The sequence below is a fragment of the Vidua chalybeata genome, chromosome 7 (assembly GCF_026979565.1).
Source record: "Vidua chalybeata isolate OUT-0048 chromosome 7, bVidCha1 merged haplotype, whole genome shotgun sequence".
In the NCBI taxonomy this organism is placed as follows: Eukaryota; Metazoa; Chordata; class Aves; order Passeriformes; family Viduidae; genus Vidua; species Vidua chalybeata.
Window position 1 is genome coordinate 26,728,473 of NC_071536.1, and position 26,753 is coordinate 26,755,225.

Below are 26,753 nucleotides of genomic sequence, written 5' to 3' on the forward strand. Positions count from 1 at the left end.
CGATGAGGGGAGGAGGCTGCAGGTCCTCCCCCCTCCTCTCCCACGGGCGCTCGCTCGCTCGCCGGCAGGGAAGGCGCCTCCGCAGCGCCCCGGCGCTTTACCTCCCCCCGGTCCCATTTGCCTCCCGGCCGGGGCTGCGCGCGGGGCAGCCGCCGGTCCGTGCGAGGCAGTGCCGCGCCCCGTGAGGCAGAACCCCGGCCCGTGCGGCCCCTCCGGCCGGTCGCTGTGAGGGGAGGGGGGGAAGGAGAGGCCGGAGGGTGGGGGTGTCCTCCGCCTTCCCCCCGGGGCTCCTCCGTCCTCTTCTCCCCCAGCTCTTTTTCACTCTCCTTCCCCCGCTCCCTCGGCCCAGTCGCTGCAGTACGATGCGGCGCTCGCCGCTGCGGCGGGGCGCGGGGCGGCTGCTGTCGCTGCTCCCGAGGCTGCGGCTCGGGCGGGCGCTGCGGGAAGACTGAGGTGGGGGGCGGCGAGCGGCGCCTCCGCTCCCGGTCTCGATCCCGCGGGGGGTGCGGGCGCTGCGCGTGCCCGAGCGTCTGCGGCGCGCGTGCCCGTGCGCGCGCCCGCGGAGGCGGGTTGGGGGTCGCGCGGGGCGGCAGCGGCGCGAGCGCGCAGCCCCCGCGCCTCTTCCCTCCGCGCTCCCCGCTCCATCTGGAACCAGGACGTGGATGTTACATGAAGGTAAAGGCGGCCGCCGGCGCGCTCGGGGCTCCGGGCTGGGGGGGACGAGGGGTGCTGCGAGCCGCGTCTCTGTGCTGTAACCCCCCCGCTCCCCCTCCCGCAACTTCGCGCTCAGGTCGCCGCGGGCGGAGAGCGACTCTGCCCTGAGCCCTTTTGGGTGGTGGGGGCCTGTGTGTGTACGCTCTCCCTCCGGTTCCCCCCGCCGAAAAAACGGGAGAGCCGGCTCCCCTGTGGCGAAGGGGGTGTGGGGGTTGTGTGGAGCTGGAGGGGGGGACCGTAAATAGCCTCGAGGGGAACGAGCTGCGGAGGCAGGTCGGGGTCTCTAAAATGCAGTGAACTCCGCCGAACGCCTGAAACGGATTTTTATTTTAGCGTGTTTTATAAAAAAACTTTGCGATCCTGTGCTTTCTAGGCACATGTGCGCGTTGCCCTGGTTATGGGCAGGGAAAATAGGTTTGAGTGCTGTCGTTGCATTCCTCTGGTACATTTTTAGTGTCTCCCTCGAGCAGAAGGCTTGTATAATCGCTGTGTCTGTATGCGACAGAGGCTTTTCGTGTACCTGGTGATGGGTTAACTCGTGCATGCTGTTGCAGCACCGGCTGGAAGAGGCATAACGTCTTTTTCCTTTCAAAAATCTCCAAGAGCTAGTAGCTAAAACTAGATAGCTGCCAGTGTACGTGAGATGTTCCCACCTCTGGTCTGTTCGAAGGATATACATCGTTCAGATGTAAAATACACGTGAATGAACTTTATGCTGTTAGTTACACCCATCCAGGACTTCAGCGTGGCCAAGCTGTTAGAATTTTTTGAACTGTGCGATAGAAAATATTCGTGTGACTTGTGTATTACAGAAGTGCTAATGGATCTCTGCTGAAGAATAATTGTTAGACTGCAGTGTGCACATACATTTGCTCACCCACGGGGCATTTCTCTTGCCCTGAGCTAAACTCAGCGTTCAGTGGTAAGGGGTTTTGTGAGTGCACGTTTGCCTGCTTGTTTTGGCAAATAAGTGCTCTGTAATGTTGGGAGCCACCGACGTGTTCACACGCATGCAGGCATTGTGTGCTCGTCACATTGTAAATGTGCGTTGCAGGAATACAGGAATGAGTTACATTAGAATTGGTAAACCCATTTCTTATTTGATATGTATATTGTAGGAAAGTTTTCCAGTTCATTGCTTGAACATAATATATTCAGTATTGTAATCTTATAGATGCCATTTTCTTGACAATGGATTTCTTGCTTCACTGACCTAAAAAGTTGTTTTTACATATTGGCATGACTCTGGCTTGCACCATGTTGATAAAATATGATTCTGGGTGATAAGCTTACAGATATGTACACGTGTGTCAATATGTTTCCCAGGCAAGTTTTTACTTCATAAACTCAGAAATGTACTGTTGGTCCAATTTTTTTTTTTGCTGTAATTTTGTTGTCATTACAGTTTCTTTGTATTTTTAGATGATGTGTGTGTTTTTAATTTTAGTTTTTCTAAGTCAGATTAAACATTGAAATACAAATGCATATTCCTCACAAGCAGAAATGTATTAAATAATTTTACCTTTCAGTATATTTTCCTTATGTTTGCAGTTAAATTTGTTTGGAATCAAATTTACCTGTTTAGGGTTTACTGGGATGGTTACTTATTCAGCAAAATTGTCCATGGAATGTATTGTTTGTTGCCATACTTTACAATTCTCATGTCCTGTTAATGTCTAATTTAGGTTGTACATAATAGTATTGATGAACACTCTTGCTAAAAATATTTCAGGGTTGGGTACACTTACACCATAGTAACAGGAAAGTTAAGCCAATACTGTTTTTCTGTGACTAGAATTAATTAATTATTAGCAGCTATATTTTTAAAGTGTGAATAAAAACCAAAATCCTGTAAATTTAGAAGTAATGCTAATGGCTCTGTGGAGTGGATGAGCTCTCTGTTAATGAGCAGGGTTCATGCAGTACTATTTACATGTCACTGCCATTAGCATATTTGAAATATATGGTAAGTTAATACTCAGGGTACCTCATTTTGGCTCAGATCCTGCAGTGGCCCCTCTTTGGGCAGATGGATCCACCTGCACAGAAGTTGCTGCAGGAACCTGAGCTCCAGCATTGGTTCAGTTGACATCAGGCCTGTGTTTGTCGTGGGCATTTGCTGTGTGTGAATGTTTGGTTGTGTTTGTGTGATGTCATAGGGGCTTCTGGGCATGCAGAGCTCCAGGGCTGGCAGTCTCATACAATGGTGTGTGACATGATTACTGGGGATAAAGGCACTTCTAAAAGGTTGCTTTCATATTAAAACAGCACTGCTGAAAGGTCCTGAGCAGCATCGGGGGCTCCATTTCACTGGGCCATTATTTATGGCTGTTACTTTATAAGGATTTTGTTGAGTGTACATGGGAGTTTTGTGCATTGGTTTGTGTGCACATATAGAAAGTGGGATGCACACTGAGAACTGAGGGGAGGTTACACTGGAGGGGAAGGTAGCCAGGATGGGTCAGGCCTCAGCTCACCTGTATGTGGGAAAAAGAACAGCTTGCTCCGGGCACTTCAGGCTTTGGATGTGGTCAATGGGTTGGGTAAATGTCTTCTTAAAATTACAATGGTTTGAATATTCTGTTCTAACTTTTCAACTGGTCAAAACTTTAATTAAAACAAGCAGTAGACATGTGCATCATTTTTTTTTTGTCTTGGAATCAATGTTAGACTATTTTCCTTAAACTGATAAATAGTACATTTCTGTGGTTTGTCTTCTTACTACCAATAGTTTGATCCTCTGATTCATCATGATTGTGTCTAGTTCTTCCCTTCCCCCAGTTTGGTTTAAATTTGGTGTAAGATCATATGAATCCCATGCCTTCACATCCTGTTTCTATGTCACCTCACTTCCATTCTCACCAATTAAAAAATGGTCAAACAAGAGAATCTTTCAGTAGATGGTTGACTGTGTTTTTTTTTGTTTTTTTGTTTTGTTTTTTTTTTTTTAATACAACACTTTCACTCTGGTGCTGTCACTTTTCATTAAATGGCCAGACAAAATTCTCATGGGTATTAATGTCCTCCGACCTAAATAACTGTAAAAATGGTTCATGTATGTGTATAATATGGACTTGTTCATGGGGGAAAGAAGGAAATGTGAAGGTGGAAGAGCAAAGGGAGGGGGAGAATGGCCCAAGTAGGAGACAAAACCCAAGGAGCTCAGCAGTGGGCTGGTGATACAACAGCAGGTCTTTGCTGTCTGGACCAGCTGTTCATAGATGCTTGTTTGGGAACAGAGACTGTTTTTCCTTCAGGACTTGTAATCCACTGAAGTAGCACAAAACCAATTTTCTCTAGGCTTTTGAAAACCTTTAATTTCTAGAACTTTGGAGTTCCTTTAAAGTCTATATATATATCTATATATATATACACACATCTATAATTATTATAGCATTATGTATGCAGGTACATATTCAAAATTTCCATCTTTATTTTGGAGAATTTCAGAATTAGAAAACTATTGCTGTTTGCCACTTACAAAATAAATTACTTCAAGTTTATTGCAGTTAAAGTGTTCACAGAAGTTTTATTGATGTGCTGACATACCAGAATTCAATGTCCAGATGTGTAGGTTAAAAGAATCCGGTTAACAGCACACTGAAATCTGTGCTGGTTGTATGCAGTGTCCCAGTGCATGCCACAGAATGTTACAGCTGCTGGTCACAGAGATTCACAGTAGATCAGACAAACATAACTTGATGAATTTCTCTTTGAAATGTGAGAATTGAACCAGTTTCTCCTTTCTCAGCTTATGCACCTTCAAACAAAGACTTGGTAGGGTGATGCAATTAGGCCTCTCTTGGCACCCTACTTTGTCTCACACTGCAATTATTCTTGGACAAGTTTACTGTGACTATTGGATGATAAATGCAATTCCATTTGTGTGGTTTATGAGACACTGCCATCTCTACAGTTACATGAGGAAGGGGGAAATGGCTAATATCCATTTAAAAATAAACAGTCTTTTGATTGTGAGTATTTATGATCTGTAATGAAGAATGCTCTGGGAAATATTTTCACTGATTAGAGTGTGAAGTGAGCTCTTCATGGCCACTTCACAGTTTTCAGTCTGACCCCAAGATCGATGAGGAAGAAACAGACAACACACTTCTTATGGCATGTGCATTCTTACATTGCCTTTCTGTGTATTTCTTATCTTTTTCAGAGTAACTAGATTAGAGAGTAATAACTGAATTATTCTGCATGACCAAAAGCCCAGAGCTTCAAATGACAATAAAATGTAGTGCTGCTACAGATTAACATTTTCATACTTGGAATTTTGATTTTTTAAAAATTAATGGTGTAGATTAGATTTAAGGAGGATGTATTCAGTTTTCTTATTAGCCTGGGTTTTGGATTTTAAATTAAAAATTGCTAAATATCTGCTAGTGAAAACCTTGTTCTGACCTTGTTTTTCTTGGGAAACATCAGTTTGAAGTCTGAAGGTATTGAGTTCTATGTGATTTTGCTATTTTGTTTGATAGTGTTAATAAGCTAATTGGAAAAAAAATGTAAGCTCTTTTCTGGTGTTTGCTATGAGTAACAATTTTAATTGACTTGATTTTGTGCTGTTAACTGTGCTTGCATTAAGCAATGATCCTCATTTTGTCTCCAAAAAGATATTAGCTTTTAAGACAGTTGAGTGTATTTTAGCTTTTCCTGAGTCCTTTGGCTAGTTTTTTGCATTAGTGTACCGACATCTCTCTGACCTACAAATCACCCACCCTCCCAAAAACCCACCCAACCAACCAAACCTCCAAAGAATGTTTTGTGTCTGCTGCAGAAGACAGACACGAGAAACAAATTATATCAGTAGTGCTCTGAAGCTTGTGTCAATTATTGAGTGCAAGAAAAGTTACATGAGTGGTGTTTTCTTAGATGAGAAAATGATACTTAGTTAAGTTGTTTGTTTTTTTTTATATCAGCTTTAAAACCAGAAATTGAAACTGTATCTGCAGCAGATCGCTGTCCATGCAGCAGCTGGTTAAAGAGCCTGCTGTGGCTCCTTTGTCTCAGAGATGTTCTGGCATACTTTGTCTTGGAGGAGGTTAACAAGCGAGATTTCTGTGTTTTCTGGTCACAGTGGAAGGTGGTATTTGCAAAAGAATCCAGCAAATGGATTTGATAACACTGCAAAGCTGTTTTTTTTCAAAGGAGAAATTCAAGTGTGACACACCAGAACTTGTGCTCGCTCGTATGTGCCAACAGAGATGCAGTGCTGAAGTAACTTCATACTTAGTTCAGGCTTGAATAAACTGGAAAGGTTGTTAATTCCTGTCCTTCAGGTAGAGAAATTATCACATGGTCAGTAAGAGCACCTGGAAAATACACCAGTCAGTGGAAGAACTGTTAATGCTCTCTGAAATTCCAACTTAGCACAGTTTTTTATCTGGACCAAGAGATAATTTCTTGATGGTGCTTTCCCTTATATTTTCCTAAGGCATGAAGTTGCAAAACATGTTAATTGTAATTAAGCTCTTATAACTGATTTGAACAAAAAATAATCCAAAATGTAATATATTTCTCTTGGTACCAAAAAATAAAAATGCTTCTCAGATTTTACATCTATGATTAAATGCTTTTGCTTTTAAAAAATGACAATTTAGGAGGAAGATCACGTAATAAAACTGGGCTTGTTTTGTTTCTATTAGCCTTGTCAGTGAATTCAGAGATGTTTTTGGGGAAAAACCCTGCAGTCTTCCCATGAAAAATTGGCCTTGGAGAGAGTTAAAATTAACATATGTCACTTTGCATTTGTCTGTCTTGATATGTGCAACAAGCTTTTATCGTCATCTGAAAAACTGAGATATATTTTTGTCTTTTGATGTGTAAATAGGGTTAAAGTTGACCAATGCTGATGTCCAGTAATGTGTTGCATTGTAAGTTGTTTTTTCCCATACAAATTGTGTGTGTGCACTGCATATGCCAGCATTGTCTCTAAACTGCATAGAGCCTCAGTACTGCTCTTAAATTTTTTCTAGTTTATAGGCCCCCTATTTAGAAAACCTTTGCTCTTGGAGAAGAGATGTGTATCAATTTGTTTGACTTAAAAATAAAATTTTATGGAACTTGGCATTTGAATTTTAAATCTGTGGCCTGTAACCTCCAAACTGTGAGCTGCTATTAAGACTTCCCTTGGAAGAGGCTCTTGTCTTTTTTTTGGGAGGCAGGCTGCAGTTAGGATTGATGCCACAGTCTGTTTTTAGTACTTGAGTGCAAATGAGGCTATGGATGGGAATCCTAATCTACAAGTAATTCCCCACTTACTATGTTTTAGGCTTGTGTGTTGATTCTGTAAGGAGACAGTGTATCCTGTTAGCTCATCCAAGTGCACCTGCTTTCCATGGAGCAGATCTCTTTAATATTTGGAAGGATGTAATATTTATGAAAATAAAGTTTTGAAAGACTGAAATTTGTCTGCCTCTAAAACTGAAGGGGTATATCATCTTTGTCTAAGTCAGGATAGAAAAGAGGAGAAGGACAGCTGCCCTATAATAATGTTAAAGTGTGTAGGGGTTTGGTAAACATAATGAAAAAGGAGAGGTAAATCCTTTTTTTTAATTGTCCACAAATGTCATGACCTGTTGTGAAGTTTGTACTGAAATAATCATAGCACACACCACCACAGGAGGGAGAAACTGAAATGTGGAAGCTGTATTACAATGGAACAAACACACCCGTTATATTATGGCGTCTTACCTCCAAATGATTTTATTTTTTTTTTTTTTTTTTTTTTTTTTGGCTTATTTGTTTCCTGTGTGCTTAAGTGAGACTACTGATTTAGATTTTTCAGTACTAAGGGCTGGTGCAGTTGCTGCTAGTTGTGGTTGTCATCTCTTCTCAAGTTTGCTATACATGCAGCTAGTTGAGGAGGGACCGAACGTTAATGGTGGCAAAAGTTTCTTACCTTTCTTAACCCTTCCCTAATTAATATTTTGCTTCTTCTTTCATTGTATAGCTTAAAATATACCATGTAAGTCAGATTTGTAAACTACTCAGGCTGGAAGTGGCCTTAGATGTTCAAATTTGGACTAAGGAAATAATTTTGGAGTTTGTTGTTGGGAAAACATTATTTTTGCTTTGCTTTCCCGGGTGGTGTAATGTGGTTACAATTTTTTGGCACCTTCACCTAATGGGTTTGCTATTAGTTAAGAGACTTACAGTATTGGTGATACAGCCTCTTCCCTTTTCTCATGGTATAGATTTGAGTATTTTGTTCTGCAGTTCCTGGATCTGGTTGGGGAAGTGACCATGTGAGTGTGTGCCTGGGGAGGGATGCAGTGTGGTGGATCTTCCCTGGGTTCTTTGGTAAAGCTATTTTTGACTTTCCACAATCCCCCTGCTTGCAGAAACTCTAGATTATGTTCAAGCTTTGCAATAGTTAAATAAATTGTATAGATTTGAATAACAGACATCATAAGTATATTAACTAAAATATTGCTGCTTTCAAAAACATGCCGCTTGAAGGATTGAGAGATGTACAGTAAGAAAATGAGGTGTGAGTAACCACTAAGGATGTGTACATACAGTTACACTTAGAACAGAATTCCTCAGTAGAGGACTAGAAAATAGATTGAAAATGAACATCTGACAGAAAGTCCTCCAAGAGGAAATTCCTGCAGGAGAACTTCATTCTTGAGATTAATTAAATGTAAGATTAGAAATTCTCTAGATAGCTGTAAGCTATTTAATAAAACTGAAGTGAGCAATTAAAAGACTCAGTTGTAGTTAGTAGCAGAAGCATTGCCTCCTTTTAATGATCGTTGTGCTGTCCCCTCCCCAGTTACATAGGTTCTCCCTCCTTTTACAGGAAAGCTATATGGGAGCTCATTAATGCTGGATGCTTTCTGCAGGATTTTCATTAAAAGCATCTTTCTCTGAATAAGGGTGATGTAGATAATAACTTCTTTGGCATTGGAAGCACATACACGTAGTCCTGAGAAAACAGAAATAAAAGTGCTTTGTAGAAATTATACTAATGAAATGTATGTGAGAGAGTAGCTTGAAAGAGAAACCTGATTAACATCAGAAACTTCAGCTCATGTTCAACCACCTTTGAATAGAACTTATGTTTCCAGTAAAGCTACTTTGTCAAATCTCTGTTTTCTAAGTTACATTGATGTAAGCATTTTCCAATCCACCTCTTTACAGTATTTTTTTCCTTTGTTTGCCAGACAAACAGATTCATTCTAACTGTTGTGGGAAATGATTGTAGCAGCTCTGGTATCTGCAAAAGCCTTTTTTCACTGGAGTCTTTCATATTCATTTGAATATATTTTGTGTTGTGGTGTGCCATGATAACTGTGTGTGTTCCAGCAGTTGTGTACAATAAGCTGGGATGCATTATATGACCAGAGATCCATCCCTCATCGGATAGTGGTGTGTGATAGCAAATTATGTCATCGTGTTAGGGACACAGATGTGGAACTGCAGATTCAAAGAAGTTGCCATAGTTCAGCAGAATGAGTGTGCCATGAGTAATTAGGAAAAATAGAAAAAAGAATTAATATATGTATTGAGTAATGCTGTAATAATAATAATTTTAAATTGCTTCAAAATAAGATGCTACTTAAATTGCTGAAGAGCACTCTGTGGTAAGATTAATTTAGAAGTACTCATTACTTTCAATGAGAAAACAAATGTGGTTTCTATTAAAATAAAAATAGGCTGATACAGAAGTTCTGAAGATAAACTTATTAATGTTATTATTTTTCTGCTGTAAACATCCTAAAAATATGCTTTCCAGACTTAAATGTCTCTTGTTAGTACTCAGAAAAACCCACAGTGAAACCTTTTCTTTTGGCAGTGTAGAAATATCCTTATTTTCTTAGCAAAATTAACAGAATATACACTTTGGATATATCTGTGTGCATAGTAAGTAAAAGGTCATCATATTGGGTGTATAGTGGACAAAAAGATGGAGTGATAGCATCTTAAAATTCTGTAAAATAAAACTATGTTTTACTATAGATTATATTTCAAGAATATTGCAAGTTATTTAGGAATAACCTCTGAGAAGCAAATACCAGTGTTTATGCTTTCTCTTCAGGAGTGATGGGGAAATGTATTTTGAATATTGTTTTTGTATTAGACTTATTTTCTGTCAAACCTTGTCATACATGCTCGCACTTCAAATAATGTTGAAATGTTCTGTTGACTTTTTGAAACTTTTTGGCAATGCGACACTCTCCATTTACTTTGTCCCTTGTTTAACAGTTTTTTGTGTGTGTTTTCAAAAGCACTTCCATTCACCATTCAAGGAATTCAATAGAATTCTAATAGGAACTGCACATAAATAACTACAGAAATCAATGCTTCAATTCAGCCAAGAGTTTTTTTGTGACTTCAAAAGCCACAAGAGCATTTATTATTAGAAACGTACAATTGACTTTTCTTGTATTATCATTTTGCATAGTGATTTGGTTTTTACCACCACAACAAGATGTTTGACAGTTTCATTTGAAAATGATGTATTTACATTCAGCATTCCAAAACAGTGTAATTTTTATCTTTTCTCTCATGCTCTATTAATATTATTTTGCATCTTGCACTCTGTGTTAAGGTTGTTAGTAAAATACTCACTGGTGGATTTTTCCTCAGAGATCAACCAAGTGTTAGGTATAACCTCCTGTTCTTACATTGTGATGAAAATGTAAAAATAATCTTCAAAGAATGGAGTTGTTTGGTTAATTTTCATCTGTTCAACTCATGCAGTGTAAAGCATATCCTCTCCTCCAAACCTAACAATTGCAGAAGTGACCATCCTGTGATTGTGCAGGGTTATGCTGGAACTACTTCCAGCCTTTAGTGTTCATATTACACCTCAGGCCATGTCATCTGGAACAGTTCCTTTGATCCTGAAGTTTTTAGGTGGGTTCTATGAAGTGAGATTATCTTCAGGGAGGTGGTTTGAGCACACCAGAAGCTTTAGAAAATTGATGTTTGTCTTTTGAAGTAGTCCAAAGATGATGTGATGTGAAGTACAGCACTCTGTGTTCAGTAATGCTTTACTGCCTTTTAAATGAGCCCTTTGAGTGGTGTTGCTTTTGGGCAGCTCGTGCAGTTCCCATCAGGTAATGGTACAGTGTTACCACCTGGGGAAGAGTTTTGTTCTGGTTGTCAGCAGGGTATTCAGATTAATGGATTTTTCTGTGTTCTCATTTTACTTTTCACTGTTGCTGATAGTTCAGAAAACCAAGTCAAGGTAGCAGTAGTGCCTTTTAGATGACAGTTGCCTTTCCCCACCCTCCTAATCTCCTATTTTCTACTCACCAGACACTCTGGTTCTGTGTGAGAAGGAGGTGTTAAGAGCTTCTTTGTGGAATTTCATCTTGAGAACCAACTGATGCTGAGACTTGCTGCCACCAGTCCAGTCACTTGAGATGCAGACCCACAGTGCCCTCCTCACCTACCTTGCTGCATGAGCAGGTGCACGTTTTGGCACTTGAGAAACATTTCAGCTTGGTGGAGACATAGGGAAGCATGGCCTGTCTCTAGTCCTTCTCTGTCCTAACACTTGGAGTGGAAAGACTCCTCAGATGCAACTTACACTGCACCCTGAGAAGTGTTTTGCTGGTGATGAGGGGAAAGAGAGGCAAGATAGAGTATGGTGAGGAGCAAGATTGGTAACACAGACAATGCAGAGCCATTGGTTGTTCAGTGCTGTCATTTGGAATTATACGCATTTAGGATTTAAATCCTGTCATGGTGTTACCATGCAAAAAAGAAAAAAAAGTAAAGTGAAATTAGATCTTCTGTTGATTCCTTAAAGTTCTTCCCCATTTCCTTTTCCACTTCTAATTCAGATTGCATTTGAGTCAGCTGCTTTCATCTTGACACTTATGTCATTCAAGGATCCACAAAGTTAGTATGTTAACGTCTGCATTTCAACTGACTGATAGGTACACCAAAACCTATCTTAATTTTGTCACTGCAACATGAAGCTTCTTTTAATTTCCCAGGCTGTTCAGCATTTATCGAAACAAGATAATGGAATGTTGCTGGCACAATTTGTAAGGCTAATGTTTAAAGTTTATTAAACATGACTTTTTCTTTTTTCCAAAAACACTTTCTTGCCCTTCCTCTGTTCTTGTAGGTGCTTTGAACATAACAAATTTATAAGCTGGAAGAAATAATAATGGGCATCTAAAAATAGTTTAGTTAGGGAAACTTGGTTCTGCTAAAGGGCAAAAAATAATTTTAGATCTGTCTAAAAGTGAGCATCACTCTGTGTTTTTAGATTTATCTGTCTTCTGCTTCTTTATGAAAAACTGTTCATGACAGTAAGCAAGGTAAACCGAGTACTTCATGTTTTATTTGACATGAGTCAAATATTTGTGGGTATCACCAATCTTCTTTGGCATTGCTGTTCTTAGACAGCCAACCTCAAATATATCAGAAACATTTTGATACATTTTGCATCAAATGTTTGTCATTTGTTTTGAATGCAAGAAGAAGAAATAGAAGTGGAAAAACCAGAAAATACCAGAAGTGATAGGAGATGGAGAAGACTTGGAAAGCAGCAATCTATCCAGCTCATGCAAGTAGGTGCCAGAAAACCTGAAACATGGATATAATAAAATATAGTATTGGTATGGAGCAAGAATAGAAGTTATTATTTGATACAGCATAGTGTGTTTCATAGCTCCCCACTGTCAGGTAATCCCTTTATTGAATGTTGTTTCAAAGTATATACCTTGTTTGTGGAATAGGTAGTTAAAAATTTATCTCAGGGACAAAAATATGGTCCTAAATTTGAACTAAATCCTTCCCTGACCACTTTACTGTGTTTTGTACTTGTCATCCCTTTTCCAGAAGTTCTTTCTCCTCCCAGGGCAGGGTCTGTGAGTGTGTTGCACTCCTCTTTACCATAATAAAAGAACTGAATCTATTATCTAATTGATGTAACATTGAATGTCTTAGTAAGCATTCTTTCAGCTATATATGGATAAAAATTACAGCTTGAAAGCTGTAATACATTCAATTTCTGCAGTATTGTATGAAGTAACCTGAATTCTTTCTGGTTTATTATTGTGCCTTTTCAGGTGTTTCATTTTGGTAGTGCTTGGTATTGGAACAGTCTCTTGACTGTTCTTACTTGACCTGCATCTGGTTTAGGAAGTTTAAAACCAAATCCATTTGAGGTTTTGCAATACTGAGAATCATGAGAGAGGACCTTCATCTGTCCCGTGGGCTGTGCGCCTGACTCCGTATCCTCATCTGAGGAATTCCCTCTCTACAACAGCATGACATAGTTGGTTTATGTTTGTATCTTAAGACCTACTAAAAATATTCTGTTTCCACTTACCTTCTAAGACCCTTTCAGCGGAATTGATATATAACCACCTTGTATGCAATTTTGGTATTTTTGTAGTGAATTGTGCCTGCTTGACAGAGTAAAGAAACTATCCAAACTTATGAAGGAAATTTATGTTTTCAGAAAATAGTTTTCTTTTATTATTCTGGATTGAAAGATGAACATCTGAAGCCACTTGCCTTGACTTTTGGAGGAGGACTTTTTATTTTTATTTCTTGAGGAAAAAGGTTTTATGGAGTCTTTTTATGCATCTTAGACATCTTATGTATAAAAATAGAGGGAAGCAGAAAATATCAATATGTATGGAACATAATATTTGAACAGGTAAGAAATGAATTCATGTCATGGGATAGTTAAAAACTTCTACTCCTTGACTTGGACTCCAAGCACTTACAACTTATGTTATGGAAAGTAAATTTAAAATTTTATTTCAGTGTCAGTTTCCATTTTAGAAAGAAAACATTGCTCTCTGAAAATCATCTTTCAATTTGTAACCTATAGCTAACTAAGCTGTCTAATAGACAAGTACACCTAAAAATATATATATTCCTTCTCCTTTCCCTATGCCCAATTAAACATTGGCTACTGTGTATAAATATTTTTCTTCTGTAGCAATTACTGTTCCAAGACCTACACTGATGCCAGGTAGTCACTTTCCAGAAGATGTTAGTTTAGCCATGCATAGTTAAGCCCATGTCCCCTTGGCTCTTCTCACTGCTGTATTGCCTGCTGTTGTATTATTGACAGGAATACATCCCTTGAGCACTGCACATCCTGTGAAACAAGGTTATCTATGGCTATGCAGATTCCAACATGCATTTAAAAATAGAATTATTCTAAATGTTATGCATACTTTGGTTTTTTAAGGGAATCTATACATTCACTGGCAACTTACGAGTTCTATTCGTACATCAGAAGCTTAAGAGCATGTGTACAGGTGGGGCTGCTCCCCACACCTGTGGGAGCCTGCAGCATTCCTGGAGGGAGGTTGTTTCATCCAACTGCCTTTGCCTTTGTAAGTCCAGTGCCACCATCTCAGTGCATGTCATGATCTGTCACCAGAGTGTGATGGGGGTGTGTGCTCATTGCTGGTGTGGATTGATAGGTTTTTGATTGGCATGGTGCAGCAGAAACAATCATGCAGGGGCTCAAGATCCAGGATGCTACATTTAAATATCTGTTTGAAAGAGCCAATAATGACAGATGTTTGGAAAGGAAGGAGCAGATCCTGCTTTCTCTCTTCCTTCAGCTGTTGGTGGTTTTCTTCTTTACCCACAACAGGTCTTCGGAGTCTGTCCCTGTACGTACAGTTACATGGCATTTTCAGGTGGGAGAAGATATATCAAGCAGCTACATAATCAACTTGGCCTTGCCTACCCACCCCCTGCTGCCTGAGCTGAAAGCTGTAAGCCAGTTACATTGGATGCACTGGCATGAAGCTCTTCATAGCACAACCTCTGTATTTCCATATATCAGGATAGCATTTGTTTTTCATTGGCAAAAGTGGCAATCACTATCTCCAATATGAGTTTATCTATTTGGACTTGGACATGTGCAGGATAAGAAAAATTGTGACTTAAAGTCTAGTCTCCATCAGTATTCTGGCAAATGGTAAAACTGAGTGCACAGTAAGAAACTTAAATGAAAGTTCTGCTGCAGAGACTAGTTGTAGGAAAATGTATTAGCAACAGTTACAACAGTCTTCCTTTTTGGAAAGGTCTGCCAAAGTCATTGATGAAGATAAAATCCAACCTTTCCTGTGGTTGTGTGCCAAAGATGATATGCTAAAAGGATCATAGAATTGATGCCAAGTTCTGTGGGTTTTAAGAATTGCTTGTTAACTAGAGGAGATTTTTTTCTTTGAGTTGCATAAATTAACCTTTTTTCTAACAATTAATCTTTTGTTTATGTGTTACTGTTCCTTGTTCATTTGTACTGTCATCGTCATTCTCCCCCCACCCCTCATGCACTCATGCACTTTTCATATCAGGGAGAAAAATTTTGCATCAAAAGGGCTGGCACAGCACATGCTGCAGATAAGAATGGGAGTGCACTCTTGGATCAGATAAAAGATCCGGAACTCAGTAATTCTGACAGTGATGAATAACATGGAGACTATCAGACTCATGTCCTGTATACAGAGAACCTTCCTTGATGTAGCCACATACAACTGATTCTAAATCCATTCCTAGGTTTGTGGGGTTTTAACATGTAGCTACATAGCTATAACTTTTATTCTGTAGAATATTTAACTATTGTTAAATGTTCATGGTAAACCCAAACACAAAAGCATTTCTGGTATCTTTCAATCAAAGAAATACTGGGCTGAAAAAAGAAGGCACTAATGTGTTATCTTTTAAATAGAGTGCATTGTATAAGTTTAGTGTTCATTTTCAGAGCAAAAGAAAGAATGAACATAAATTTGAAATTATGAGGATCATGTTGTTGATACATATGGATGTAACTATTATAAAAGACTTTATTCTAATGCCAGTACCTGATAAGAACAGCAAGAGATGTATGACCAGTGTGGGCTGCTGCCACTGACTCACTGTGTAATGACAGGCAAATTACTTGGTTTTCTGCATCTTGTTCTATTCCTTTATAAATGAGAAATAGTTTCCCAGTAAAACTCTGAGATCACTGGATAAAAGGAGATATTTCTTTTGAACGCCTACTGAGTATATAAATTTGAAGATAGAAAGTGCTGCAAATACCAGGTTCTGTGCAAGTCTTTTCCCAGTACAGGCACAGTAGGGTGAGTCTTGCTACTCATTATGGATTGTATTAAGCCACATTGTACTTTTGGAGACCTCTTAATGCACAAAAAAAAATAGGGGTTTAGGTCAGATTTAGCACTTCAGGGCATATTCTATTCAGTTTCTTTTTTAGTTAAGTACAGCTTCAATAAAACTTCCTCTGGTGTCTGCACTGGTAACTACCATTCCATTTTGTTTGATACGCCAGACATTGCACCGCCTTCAGATGAAAGAGTGCAGGGAGCCCTTTAGAGTAGTTTACTGTCAATCTCCATCACCTCCGTCATGTTATGTCTTTGGCTGCATTTTGTCACAGAATTTTCATAGTGTTTTGGGGAACTTGACCTTTTCAGAATTGTCTGTATTAACACTATAGTCTTAATCTTTCCCCTGGCACCTCCTGAAACAAGATACAAATTAGTGATTCAGTCACAAAACAAATCATGTGCCACTTGTTTCTTCCCAATGATTCTTCATTGTCATTGTTTGCTGTATTGTATGCAAGTCCTTGTGTGTTCAGTGGTGAAAGGGACCTGAATAATGCAGGAAATTTTAAGGGAGGTCTGTAGCAGATAAGTAGGGAAATGATGCAACAGTTTCAGGTGTACACATATTAAGATGATTTGGATAAACATAAAAAGAAAGGCATTATTTCAGCACTGACATATGGAAATTAATAGGTTTGATGTGTGCTTTGTTTTTTTAATGAAGTTGTGCTTTTATTGTGTCCATAAGTAGCTATGGAAATGGTAGGGAATACATGAAATTTCTGGTCTTCAGTGCTTCAAGGAAGAATGTGCTGTTGTCTTTTTTTGTGATTGCTCCTCTGTTTTTCCACCTTCATCTCCTTCCACTCCACTTGTCATCATTCTTAATTCCTTTTTAATTTGCTCACTTTCTTAGATTTTTTTCATCACATGAAATGCTTGCTTCTGCTTCATAATTAAAAAAAGAAAGATCCCATTGATGATTCTCGTTATCACCCCATTTTATCTGGCTGTGTTCTGCCCCATATTCAGGAAATACACAGTTGAAAGTTTCAGTTTTGAATTTATCTTCACATTTTCCTCATCTTTTCACCATTTTCCACCCTTTTATTCTTTTTTTGAAATGGCTTTTAACAAAATGGATGAGTGAATGATATTTATTTGGCTGGATGCTAATACCTTTACTGTTTTCCTTGTTTTGACTACGAAGGAAGCCTTCCTCTCTTCATGGCCACCTGCTGCCCTCCTTGTGCTGCTGTAGTGCTTTTGCCGCTGCACAGTGAGTCATATTGGGGAATTGGTCTGACTGAAGAATAATTTTGCCAAAATTGTGTTGCTTCTTATTTCCCCACTCTGGTTTACCATATGGCTATACAAATGGCTATGTCAGCAGTAGGGAAAGGATGATGCAAGGCTGGAAGCAAGAGGCCAGACTCAGGAGTGGGTCAGGGATGCTGTGTTAGCTAGCACTGCCAGGTTATGTCAAAATAAAATGAGTTTGTTAGAGTAAAGTCTAGTTGTCGGTGATATTGTCACATCCTACTTCTAGAAATCCTGATCTCTGCTGCTTTTTTCTTTAACCTCTCTACCTCTCCCCCTTATATTTTCCAAAGCTCCTTGTTTATCTCTTTCTTAGAATAAGTGATCAATAACAGCATCAATAGAAAGCCTCCATGTCTCAGTGTGCTCAAGAGGTGAAGCCTGTTGCCCTCAAGATAGGTTGTAAACCTCCTATTTGAATAATTTTGTGTGGACATCATTAGTTAAACCTGTACTGTCTGGTTTTTTGCATGTACATACTGTACCATTTATGGTACATACAAAATATTTCATATCCCTGAAGTCAAACACGAGATGCTCTAGGCAAACAAATGTACTAAATAATCCCTTCCTTTTCTTAAGTCTGCACTTCATTACTTTGCATAGTTATTAACAAGCAGCATGAAAGTGTTTGGTGGTTTTTTCTTGTTTCTATATTTCTTGGGGGATGTTAGTTTTACTCTACAGATATTAAACTGATATTGAAATGGTAAAATGTGCATCTGAATTTAAGTTACCTGCAAATACAATAATTTTCCTGAACTTAGGTTAAAGTGCACAAAAAAAAAAGAATTCTCCTCTAAATCCAGTTCTGCATGCTCCTATAGGAATAGACTTATTCCAAACCTGTAAGTAATGGTGTGTCTACATGTCTTGAAGTCTCAAAACATCTCAGCTAATATGACAGTATTTTTGTTGTTCTTAAAAATGCATGTATATTATGTTCCCTCTGTTCCTGTACTTATTTGGAAAAAAATAACAGAAAAAGTGGCATTGTTTAACAGTGTGATGAACAACATGGAGACAATTTTTGCAGCTTGGTGTGTACAACCTTTTAAAAAGGAGTGATATTTGTTAATCTCTGGTCAGTCATATGAGCTATAGTTCATTGTCTTGTCCATGCCTTCTTTCTGGCTATCATAATTCCAACTACTGACTTTGTAAATTTCCTTTTGTTTCTATACAAATGAATCAATGTTTGGTTCTTTCAAAGATTGAGCTATGAAGTAAAACAAGAATCTGAGTTTAATGCACTGAAACAGACATGCGCTCACTCAGGCTGCACATGACCGTTCAGTATTGGGTTTTTTCAGTAAATAGGTTATTTTCCAATGTTTAATACCAGGAATGGATGCACTGCCCTGATGAAAGTGAACCACCAAATTCCAAAGTCTTGAAGTATAATCCCAAATTGGAAATAGAAAGCAAACTGTCTGTGGCACGTAAGGTGTAAATAAATATGACGTTTTGCGGGTTCCTCTCTAGATCTTCTCCCAAAATATCCTGTGGCCTTATTATGTGTACACTTGGGGATCTGATGCCCATCTGATCCCAGGCTGGCAGCACTCCTCTGGGAGCTCCTTCCATCACCTTCCTCCTGTTCTCAATAGTTGTGTAATGTCTTTTTAGCCTGTATCAGTTCTGTATTGCTGGTGCCTGCTGATAACATGGATCTTCCTGTCTACTCTTTTCCATAAGAGTTCTTTTTTCCCAGCTGAAAGGAAGGCATGATCTTCATTCAGGAGTTGCTCTCAGATTTCTCAGGTAATACTTTCCTGGATCTGCTGCCAGTGGAGACAATGGTTGTGTTCTCTTTACCTTAACATTACTGACAAATTTTCAGCTATTTGTCTCCTGTTGCATTGCCTAGATTTCATATACTTTCCATAGATGCTGTGTTTTTATCTGTAAATGTTCTGAAAACAGGCATTTAAGTAATAGCTCTCTGATCGTCTTTAACTCTGATATAGTTACTCTGGAAAGCAATTTTTTATTTGCTTAAACTCTCAATCATGTTCAATAGAAAATTGAAAGAAACTTCTTAGTGAAGCCAGCAAAACAGGAAAACAAGCTAACTACAACAGTGAATTTTAGATAAATGTTCAGACACCTACAATTTTAACACTTTTCTCATCCCTTGTGGTTGAGACTAAAAATTCATCAGTCCATGGAACTGCAAGATGATATGTAAGAACCAGATTTGTAGTGATATCAAAACTTGCTATGTAATGGTGGCATGGCTGCTCCTACTCCAGCTACCAACATCTTCCCATATCATGTTTCAGAGGAGTATTACAGTAATCTTACGAAGTGACTTAATAGATTATATAGTGGCAAAAATATTAGTGGCTGGTTGTAGATTTTTTTGAGTTATTTTGCCATAGTGACCACCATGTGACAGAGATGTCCAGCTAGTGTAGCTCTATATCTGTTAAAAAACAAAGCTTACAACACAGTATGCATAAACTGTAGGTTTGGGTGTATGTGTTCTTGAGCTACTTATTTTGGATTTCTTGAGAGCTAGATGGGATTTTTCTGCACTTTCATGAGCTCTGTCAGCACTTGCTCAGTCTAGTTGGCACCTTTTCATTTCTCTCTGTTTTTTTTCAGCAGATTTTCTTACAGAAAGGCGGATGATCTAAGACTGTGAAGAAATTCTAATTTGTGTTTCTCTTTATATACTTCCAGAGGACAGATGGACACGTCTGTTATTTAATAATGCTTATGTTACATCCTTCATGAGGAATCAGAATAGCTCGTAGCAGTCTGCCTGCCTGTCAGTAGCAGACACAAGCTTCTTGCTGATTCTGTGTTAAATAACAGGGATTTCTGCTCTCTGGGCTCTAGCTTTGAGTTTGTGAACAGAAAATTCTCAGAAGGGCATTGTAGATTCTTCATACTCTTAGCTGCTGAGAAGCTCCCTCAGATATTTTTGGGTGACCTGGTAAATAAGCATGCTGTGCTGGTTCTTGGAGAATGGGAACTACTTTTCATAAGGATAATGTGATGGTGGTATTAGACTCTTTACCATTGCCTCTCTTTGTGATGTACATAACATCATGCTCATCATTCTTAAGAAGTTGTCAGAGCATCCTGACACCAATTTCTGCATCTAGAAAGGACAAGCCTTGATACATTTCTCTCCTCTGAGTAGTCAGAACTGAAGAACCCTTCAGATACTCTTCAGCGTGAGGCACCCAGCCATCAACTAATGCTGAAAGAGTCATGATGCATGGCACTGGCCACCCACTGTTCCATGGGCAGTGAATATTCCTGGCAGCCTCAGTTCAGTGATTGTGTGATCCATCTGGAGCTGCATCATTCCTTGGTTTCACAGGCTCCAGCTTTGGACCCACTAAAACTGACTTCTGGGGAGAGGACCTTGTACAGCAGTGGACAAAGGCAAAACTTGGCAAACCTTTAGTGGACGGTAAAGGGGCTCATTGATCTGTTTTTTTACTCTTTGCAACTTCCTGGAGCTACCGAAACATTTCCAGTCATGGGTCACCAGGATCTGCTTCCTGTGATCTAGGGAACAAATTTGTCACATCTTTCCACAGAAGGTATTTACAATTTCATGGTACATTATTGTTGGTGTTAGTGTGCTGACAGTTCTGAGACTCTTGAATTCTCTTGTTGTCATCCTGTTTCAACAACTGCATGGTTGTACCTAGGTGACTACTCCATATGTGTTTATCCATGGCAACAGACACTTGCTCAAGTGTACTTGTTCTGAAGTCAGTATGGCTAATGCTGCTGGTGTGGTGGCTAGAGCTCAGAAGGATCAATTCAATCTGGACTTTGTCAGACAGAGTGCTCTGCATAATCATAATGCAAATGTGATGGCTTCAGATCTCATTTTTTATTCTGTTAAAAAATGTAGTTTCTATGGCTGTTCCCAGGTTTAGCCTGCAATGAGAAATGAATGCTTTCCTTTTTGTGGGTTGAAGTTTTTGCTTTTTCATAATATGGCAAGCTTTTTAATCTCTGTCACTGATCCACTGATTGTTTCAGAGAAAACATAACTGGGAAAACTGAACTAAGAAACCGGTGGTTTTGTTTTGGTGCTCTGCACTTGGTGAGCCTTGCTATTCTGGGCTGTCCTGTACATCTTTGTTAAGAGGAAGCTTGTTGCAAACTGAGTTTACCAATGCAGTTTTGAAAGTACTGAATTTCCTAAGGTCCCAATTTAAAGTACGTATTGCAGTGAAAGACCCGAGTCCTCAGAAGAACTGAGTCTGATCTGTGATACTCTGATAAGTCTGAATTGCTGTTTAGAGAGAAAGTGACTGTGTCTCATTGGTGAGTATGGTGGCTATTGCTTGTGTGATAGTAGTGTCTTCATTTTCAGAAAATACCTCTTCTGAGCATTTCTGGGAGCATGGGGAAGAGCTTTGTGTCCTCAGATAAGCATAGTGCCACTGTTCAGAGAGACCTGTGCTGCAGACCAACATTCCTGCTGCTTCCACCTGTGGCTCCTTGCAGCTGCTTCTTAGGGGACCTGGGCTGTGCTGCAGAGTTGCCAGCAGGGAAAAATGCATGTGAATAGACTTGGAAAATAGCAGAAACCAGTTGCTTGGTTTTCTTTGTTAATGTGCACATTCCATATCCTGCCATATGTCCCTCTTCTGTAGCCTTTTAATTCTGGGATGCTATAGAGTAAAGAGTTGCATGTAAAGACTTTGGGGAAGCTGAGTTTAATTACAAAAGAGTGCCTAAAGAAGCAGGTGTAAGAAAGCCATTTTGGCCTGACTGCAGGGGCACATGAATTGACAGAGTTTTTAAACACAGTGCCCAAGAGGAGCAGTGCAGATGTGCTGACTCAGCTTGTTGCCCTTTAATGCAGTCTTCATTTGTATGTTGGTAGACTGTTCCTTCTCAGTGAACTTTGTACAATATTTTCACTGTAAAGAAAAGATGAGTGTTGTCTTTTATCACCTGAGTGTCTCTTCACACTTAGAATTGTTTAGGTTGGAAAGATCTCTAAAGATCATCAAGTCCAACAGTTAGATATTTAATTCAGCTTGATAGATAAAAAACTTTCTTCTCTTTTTAAGTATCAGATAACTGGACTTACTCATGTCACTGTCAACATGTTTGTGCATGTTGAGAATAAACTTTACTTAATCAGTTTTCCTTCTAGGTCTTCTGTTCTGAAAGTCTTTTTTGTTTTGAAGGAGGTTGTCCCTAAGCATTAAAAGCTTGACTTAATTTTGTTGGTGAAAATGACAAAAATAAAACACAGATTTAAGTCAACATGTATGTATGTATGTAGGAGACTGTTAGGGTGAAATAACTTGACTCTGTAGGTTCTTAATGAATTTATGTAATGGTTTGGAAGTCTTTCTGTACTGCATGTTAAAATGTGTGAAATTTAAAAGCCTTTTAATGATTTTTGGTAATGCTGCATAGGTGATTAGGTTGCCATCCATCCTTTCCATTCATAACCACATGGAGAGCATCTCAGGAGAATGCATCAGACATCTGTGCTGTTACTCTGACTGTGGATGTACCTGGCAGGTCTGTATTAACCTTGGGAGCAGACTTGGACTTGTCTCTTGGCTACAGTTTTTCTTTTGCCTTCCGGCAGAACCTGTTTGATTTTCTGTGCATTTTGGGGACATTCTTGTGATTTCTGTTGCTGTTCCATCTTCTGTGCCCACCCCAAAGGACGAGGGCATCAAGCAAGCCAGAGGAAAGTTGAAATGTGATTAGAGAAATGGACAAAATGTAGGAAAGGGTTTGAGTGATGAAGGTAACTGAACAGTTAGAAGGGGGGCTGTAAGAGCCTTGAGAAGGAAGGAACATACATGGAAGAAATCTGGAGTATTTGCCATAAGTGAATGGTAGAGAACTGATGGTTTAAGTGATGAATTATTACCTCTGTAGTTTCGGCATGGCTATCTCATCAACCTGTGAATCAGTAACCATCAAGCTGTGAATCTGACCCACATTTGTACCTGTCTATCCAGGGAAAACAACAGGAGCAAGAGCCAGGCTATTTTAAGATTTAATAAATTAGCTAAATTGCCTAATAATGCCTAATGACTTTTAAAGGAGGACCTCATTGAAATATGCAAAAATATAAACTTAACAGTTTATATTTTATGTTCAACTTAACCATGTGCTATCTTCACTGTGCATTGTTATCTGTTATTTCTGTCAGGAATCACAACATACTTGCTAAGACAAAAAAATCTTGCTTTTCATGTCAAATATTTATGGAAGAATAATTCTCCCAAGGGACACAGTGTATCATTATAAAACAAGAAGGTATATTGGAAAAAATTGTACTTTTTATATTATCAACTTAATGGACTGGGTTTTGACCCTAATGGTATTCATAAAAATAACTCAAATATTCATTATTGTAACTTGTTTTCATTTCTGTGCAAATCTGTGTTGATACCTTTGAGCTTTTTACTGTGACTTATCAAACTCTGAATGTAAGCAAGAATTGTAGTGGGAAATTTTAGAACTGCACTTTCCTTTATATAAAACATAAATGTCTTGAGAAAGCTCTTTTAGAGCTTTTGGAAAACTAAGCCACAATTTTCTCAGAACTTGCTTCATTCATTATTTTTGAGGTTTGCTTACTGAATTGTTCTTGCAGGTAAGATTTTTCATTTTTTCAAGGTCGCACTAGCGGTGAATAATTACACCTGATCTACTGGTGACATTTCTTCTAAGGATTGCTGGTAATTTGGGGCTGGTCCAGGGTGACCCCGGGTTGAATTCAAGATGTTCCTTCCTTTGACCATCAACAGCCTCTGCACTGGCATTATTCAGAGGGCAACACTGAACAGAAAGTCATTTGTGCTCTGTACTTTGAGAGGTGGAGGCTTTTTTTTCCTTTTTCTCCCACAGTAACTTCTGTTCTCTTTTAGAAAAGAGAAATGAATCTGTCCCAGAATGTTGACTGCTTGGCAGTTGAGCAGAAAAAAAAAAGTGTTTAATGGTGGATTTAAAGGAAAGGTATTTAAGGAAGTGGTGATTGTACTTGCTGGCAGCTTCCCTTCCACTACTTTTATAGACAACAGCTAAAAATCTTTATTCTCACCTTTACCAAAAGGATAAGAAGCTGGGAAACTTGGGTGCAATCTGCAAATCGTTTTCTCTGTAGGGGCACTTACAATTATAATTTCTGTAAAGAAATTTCTGTAAAGAGTTTTGAGGTTTTTTGGCTCTATAGGCTTGGAGGAATTTCAGAGTTAATTTGTCAGAGATTTGCATTTCCACAAAGCAGTTCACACTGCAAGTATGGGTTATAGAGATCCTTGAGAACTAAAATGCTAGGCAGAAACTTGTCTGCTGATTTAAGTCCACTGCTGTCTTTGGCTTGAGCCATAATTGCACCTGAGGATGTAGTTGTGTCCTAAATTTAAGGACTGCAGCACAGTTTCTGTGCTTAGTTCTGACCAAGGAGTTACTGTCGTCTTTCATAGTGGTTTAACATCAGCATGTCTACATAAAGCTTGTATGAATTCCCAAATGTTGAAGGTCTACTGTCATCAAAGTACATTGACTTGTGTAACTGAGATGCTTCTCAAGTAGCTTTGGAGTCAGGATGTTGCCCCTTGTATAAAAAGAACAAATATGGGTTATACAGGGTGAGTTTTACGCTGTGACAGTTTCTTGTGCTGTCATTGCCAACAGTAGATTGGCTACTTAAAATTCCTTGTGTGCTTTTGGAAATCGTGAGATGTTTGTTTTTTCTGGCAGATTTGCATTACCTTTTTATTTTGACTATGAAATTCCTTTCTGGTATTTATAGTGTGCCCCCTTTGCTGCAGACAAGCTCACTAAGCCTTACTTTGGGTCTCTGCTGTCAGGTTTTCATAAGCTACCACATGCTTCCAGTGTTTGTTACGAATTTGAAACAGAGAGACGTCCAACATAATTATGTATACACATACACATTATTATGTATTATTATTACACATTATTATGTACTTTTTCAGTAGACTGAAAGGAGAACTGAGAGCACTGAGGGAATTGGTTCAAATCTGTCACTCAAACCTGCTGCCTTGGGGCTGGGAGTTGAGCGCTTGCCTGGGGCAGCAGAGAACTCACTGCAGGCAAAATGGGGCAGCCCTGCAAACTTCTGGTTTCTAACAGCCTGGGGGCTATAACTGCTTCTGTTCTCTTAAAATAATCTCTCTTACCTGCAATATTGTGGATGAGACTATCCAAATGGATTTTTTGCTAAGCATTTTGTAAAGCTGCTCTGTGCTGAAAGGTGAATTAGTTTGCATACAAGGCTTTTAAATCCAGTCTACAGCTTTAGTCCTTTGATTTCAAAGACAAAACAAGTGCTATGTCCTTAGCTTTACTATAGTGGGAGAAGATGGTTGAAGATTAGAACATGGCAATCTCTCCTGTATACAGTTGAACAGTAAAGTTTATTTTTAATAGTTATTTTCTGTGCAAGTATTATGATTCTCTGTCATAGAAAGCTAAATTAATCACTGGATTAAGACTTCTTCTGAGAGCAACTATTGTGCTTGGATTATTTTATTATGAATAAATAGATGTCAGTTATAGGCAATGTAGTATAAAAGTTTATTTGTTTTACACTTACTCAGAGTTTAGTGACTAGATATGTAATCATCACTGATAGCATGGTTTTCTTAGGATTAGGCTTTATTGCGAAGAAAAAAAAATGGTACAGTCTTTCGTACTACAAGTTGGAGAAAATTTGAAGTGGTGACATGATCTTCTGTATTGGTCTGTGGTTACAATCAAGTTGGCATTTAGAGTTGTGCTAGGGGAAAAAAATCAAAACCTGAATTTGCCCCTAGCCTCTTGGCTGAGACATAACTCTGTGCTCTCAGCTGCAGCACAGTGAAAAGGCTCAAGGTGAGGATTTGAACCATACTGCAGTTTTAGTGACAGAAAACATATTTTTACAGGGTCCTTCCAGACCTCTGGTTGTCTTACAGGGAAGAATAGGAGGTAATCTGATTACTGTCACGGAATCATCAGTGCCAATGTGCACTACCCACATTGGTTTGTGGCAGGAGGTGTGTGCCTGTGTCCTTGCAGGGAATCAGTTTGGCCAGATGAAAGTATGTTCTTGGAAGCATCAGAGAAGTTAATACAATTCAAGGCCCTGTGACATGCAGGTGATTAAACTACCTTCAAGGTTTAATTCTTGCTTAGAGGTGGTAAATGCATGACAGAAAGCATAAATAGCAGCATGATTAAATAGTGGCATGACATGAAGCCTATAAATAGCCTTTTATAATTTTGTAGTACTTTCTCCTTTTAATAGCCTTTTGCGCTTTAACCTCAGCACACACAAACTCTGCATGTGTGGGTTCATTTGCCCTTCTTGGTAATGTTTTATTTATTAATGGAGTTGTGATGTTTCTTTTATTGCTTTATTTTTAGTTGAATAACTGGTTTGTACCATGGTTATGTGCCTGTTTTTTCAGCGGATGTGAAACTTGATACTGAACTGAGCCAATATGATAAACAAGCATTAAAGCCCCTGTGTTTTCCTGAACATGAATGCATTACAGGAGATGGTAGAAGTTGTTTTCCTTCTAAAAATAAACTCAGTAAATAATAGAATAATTCAATTAATCTCAGACCAACCAAATTGAAAGTTTCTTGCTGGTTCTGAATGGCAGATGATTGTAGAAGTTCTCA

At 39.0% G+C, this 26,753-nt stretch overlaps 1 protein-coding gene across 4 annotated transcripts in view; it reads left to right on the forward strand.

Annotated features, from left to right (window-relative positions):
• Window positions 1-558: 558 nt before the first annotated feature.
• PTPN4 (protein tyrosine phosphatase non-receptor type 4) overlaps window positions 559-26,753 on the forward strand; it is a 108,832-nt gene continuing 82,637 nt past the window's right edge. For all 4 annotated transcript variants that reach the window (XR_008431739.1, XM_053947076.1, XM_053947075.1 and 1 more), the window contains exon 1: window positions 559-675. Coding sequence is in view for 2 of the 4 variants with exons in the window: in XM_053947075.1 (XP_053803050.1) it covers window positions 663-675 (13 nt within the window). In the remaining 2 variants the exon portion in view is untranslated. The remainder of the gene's footprint in view (window positions 676-26,753) is intronic.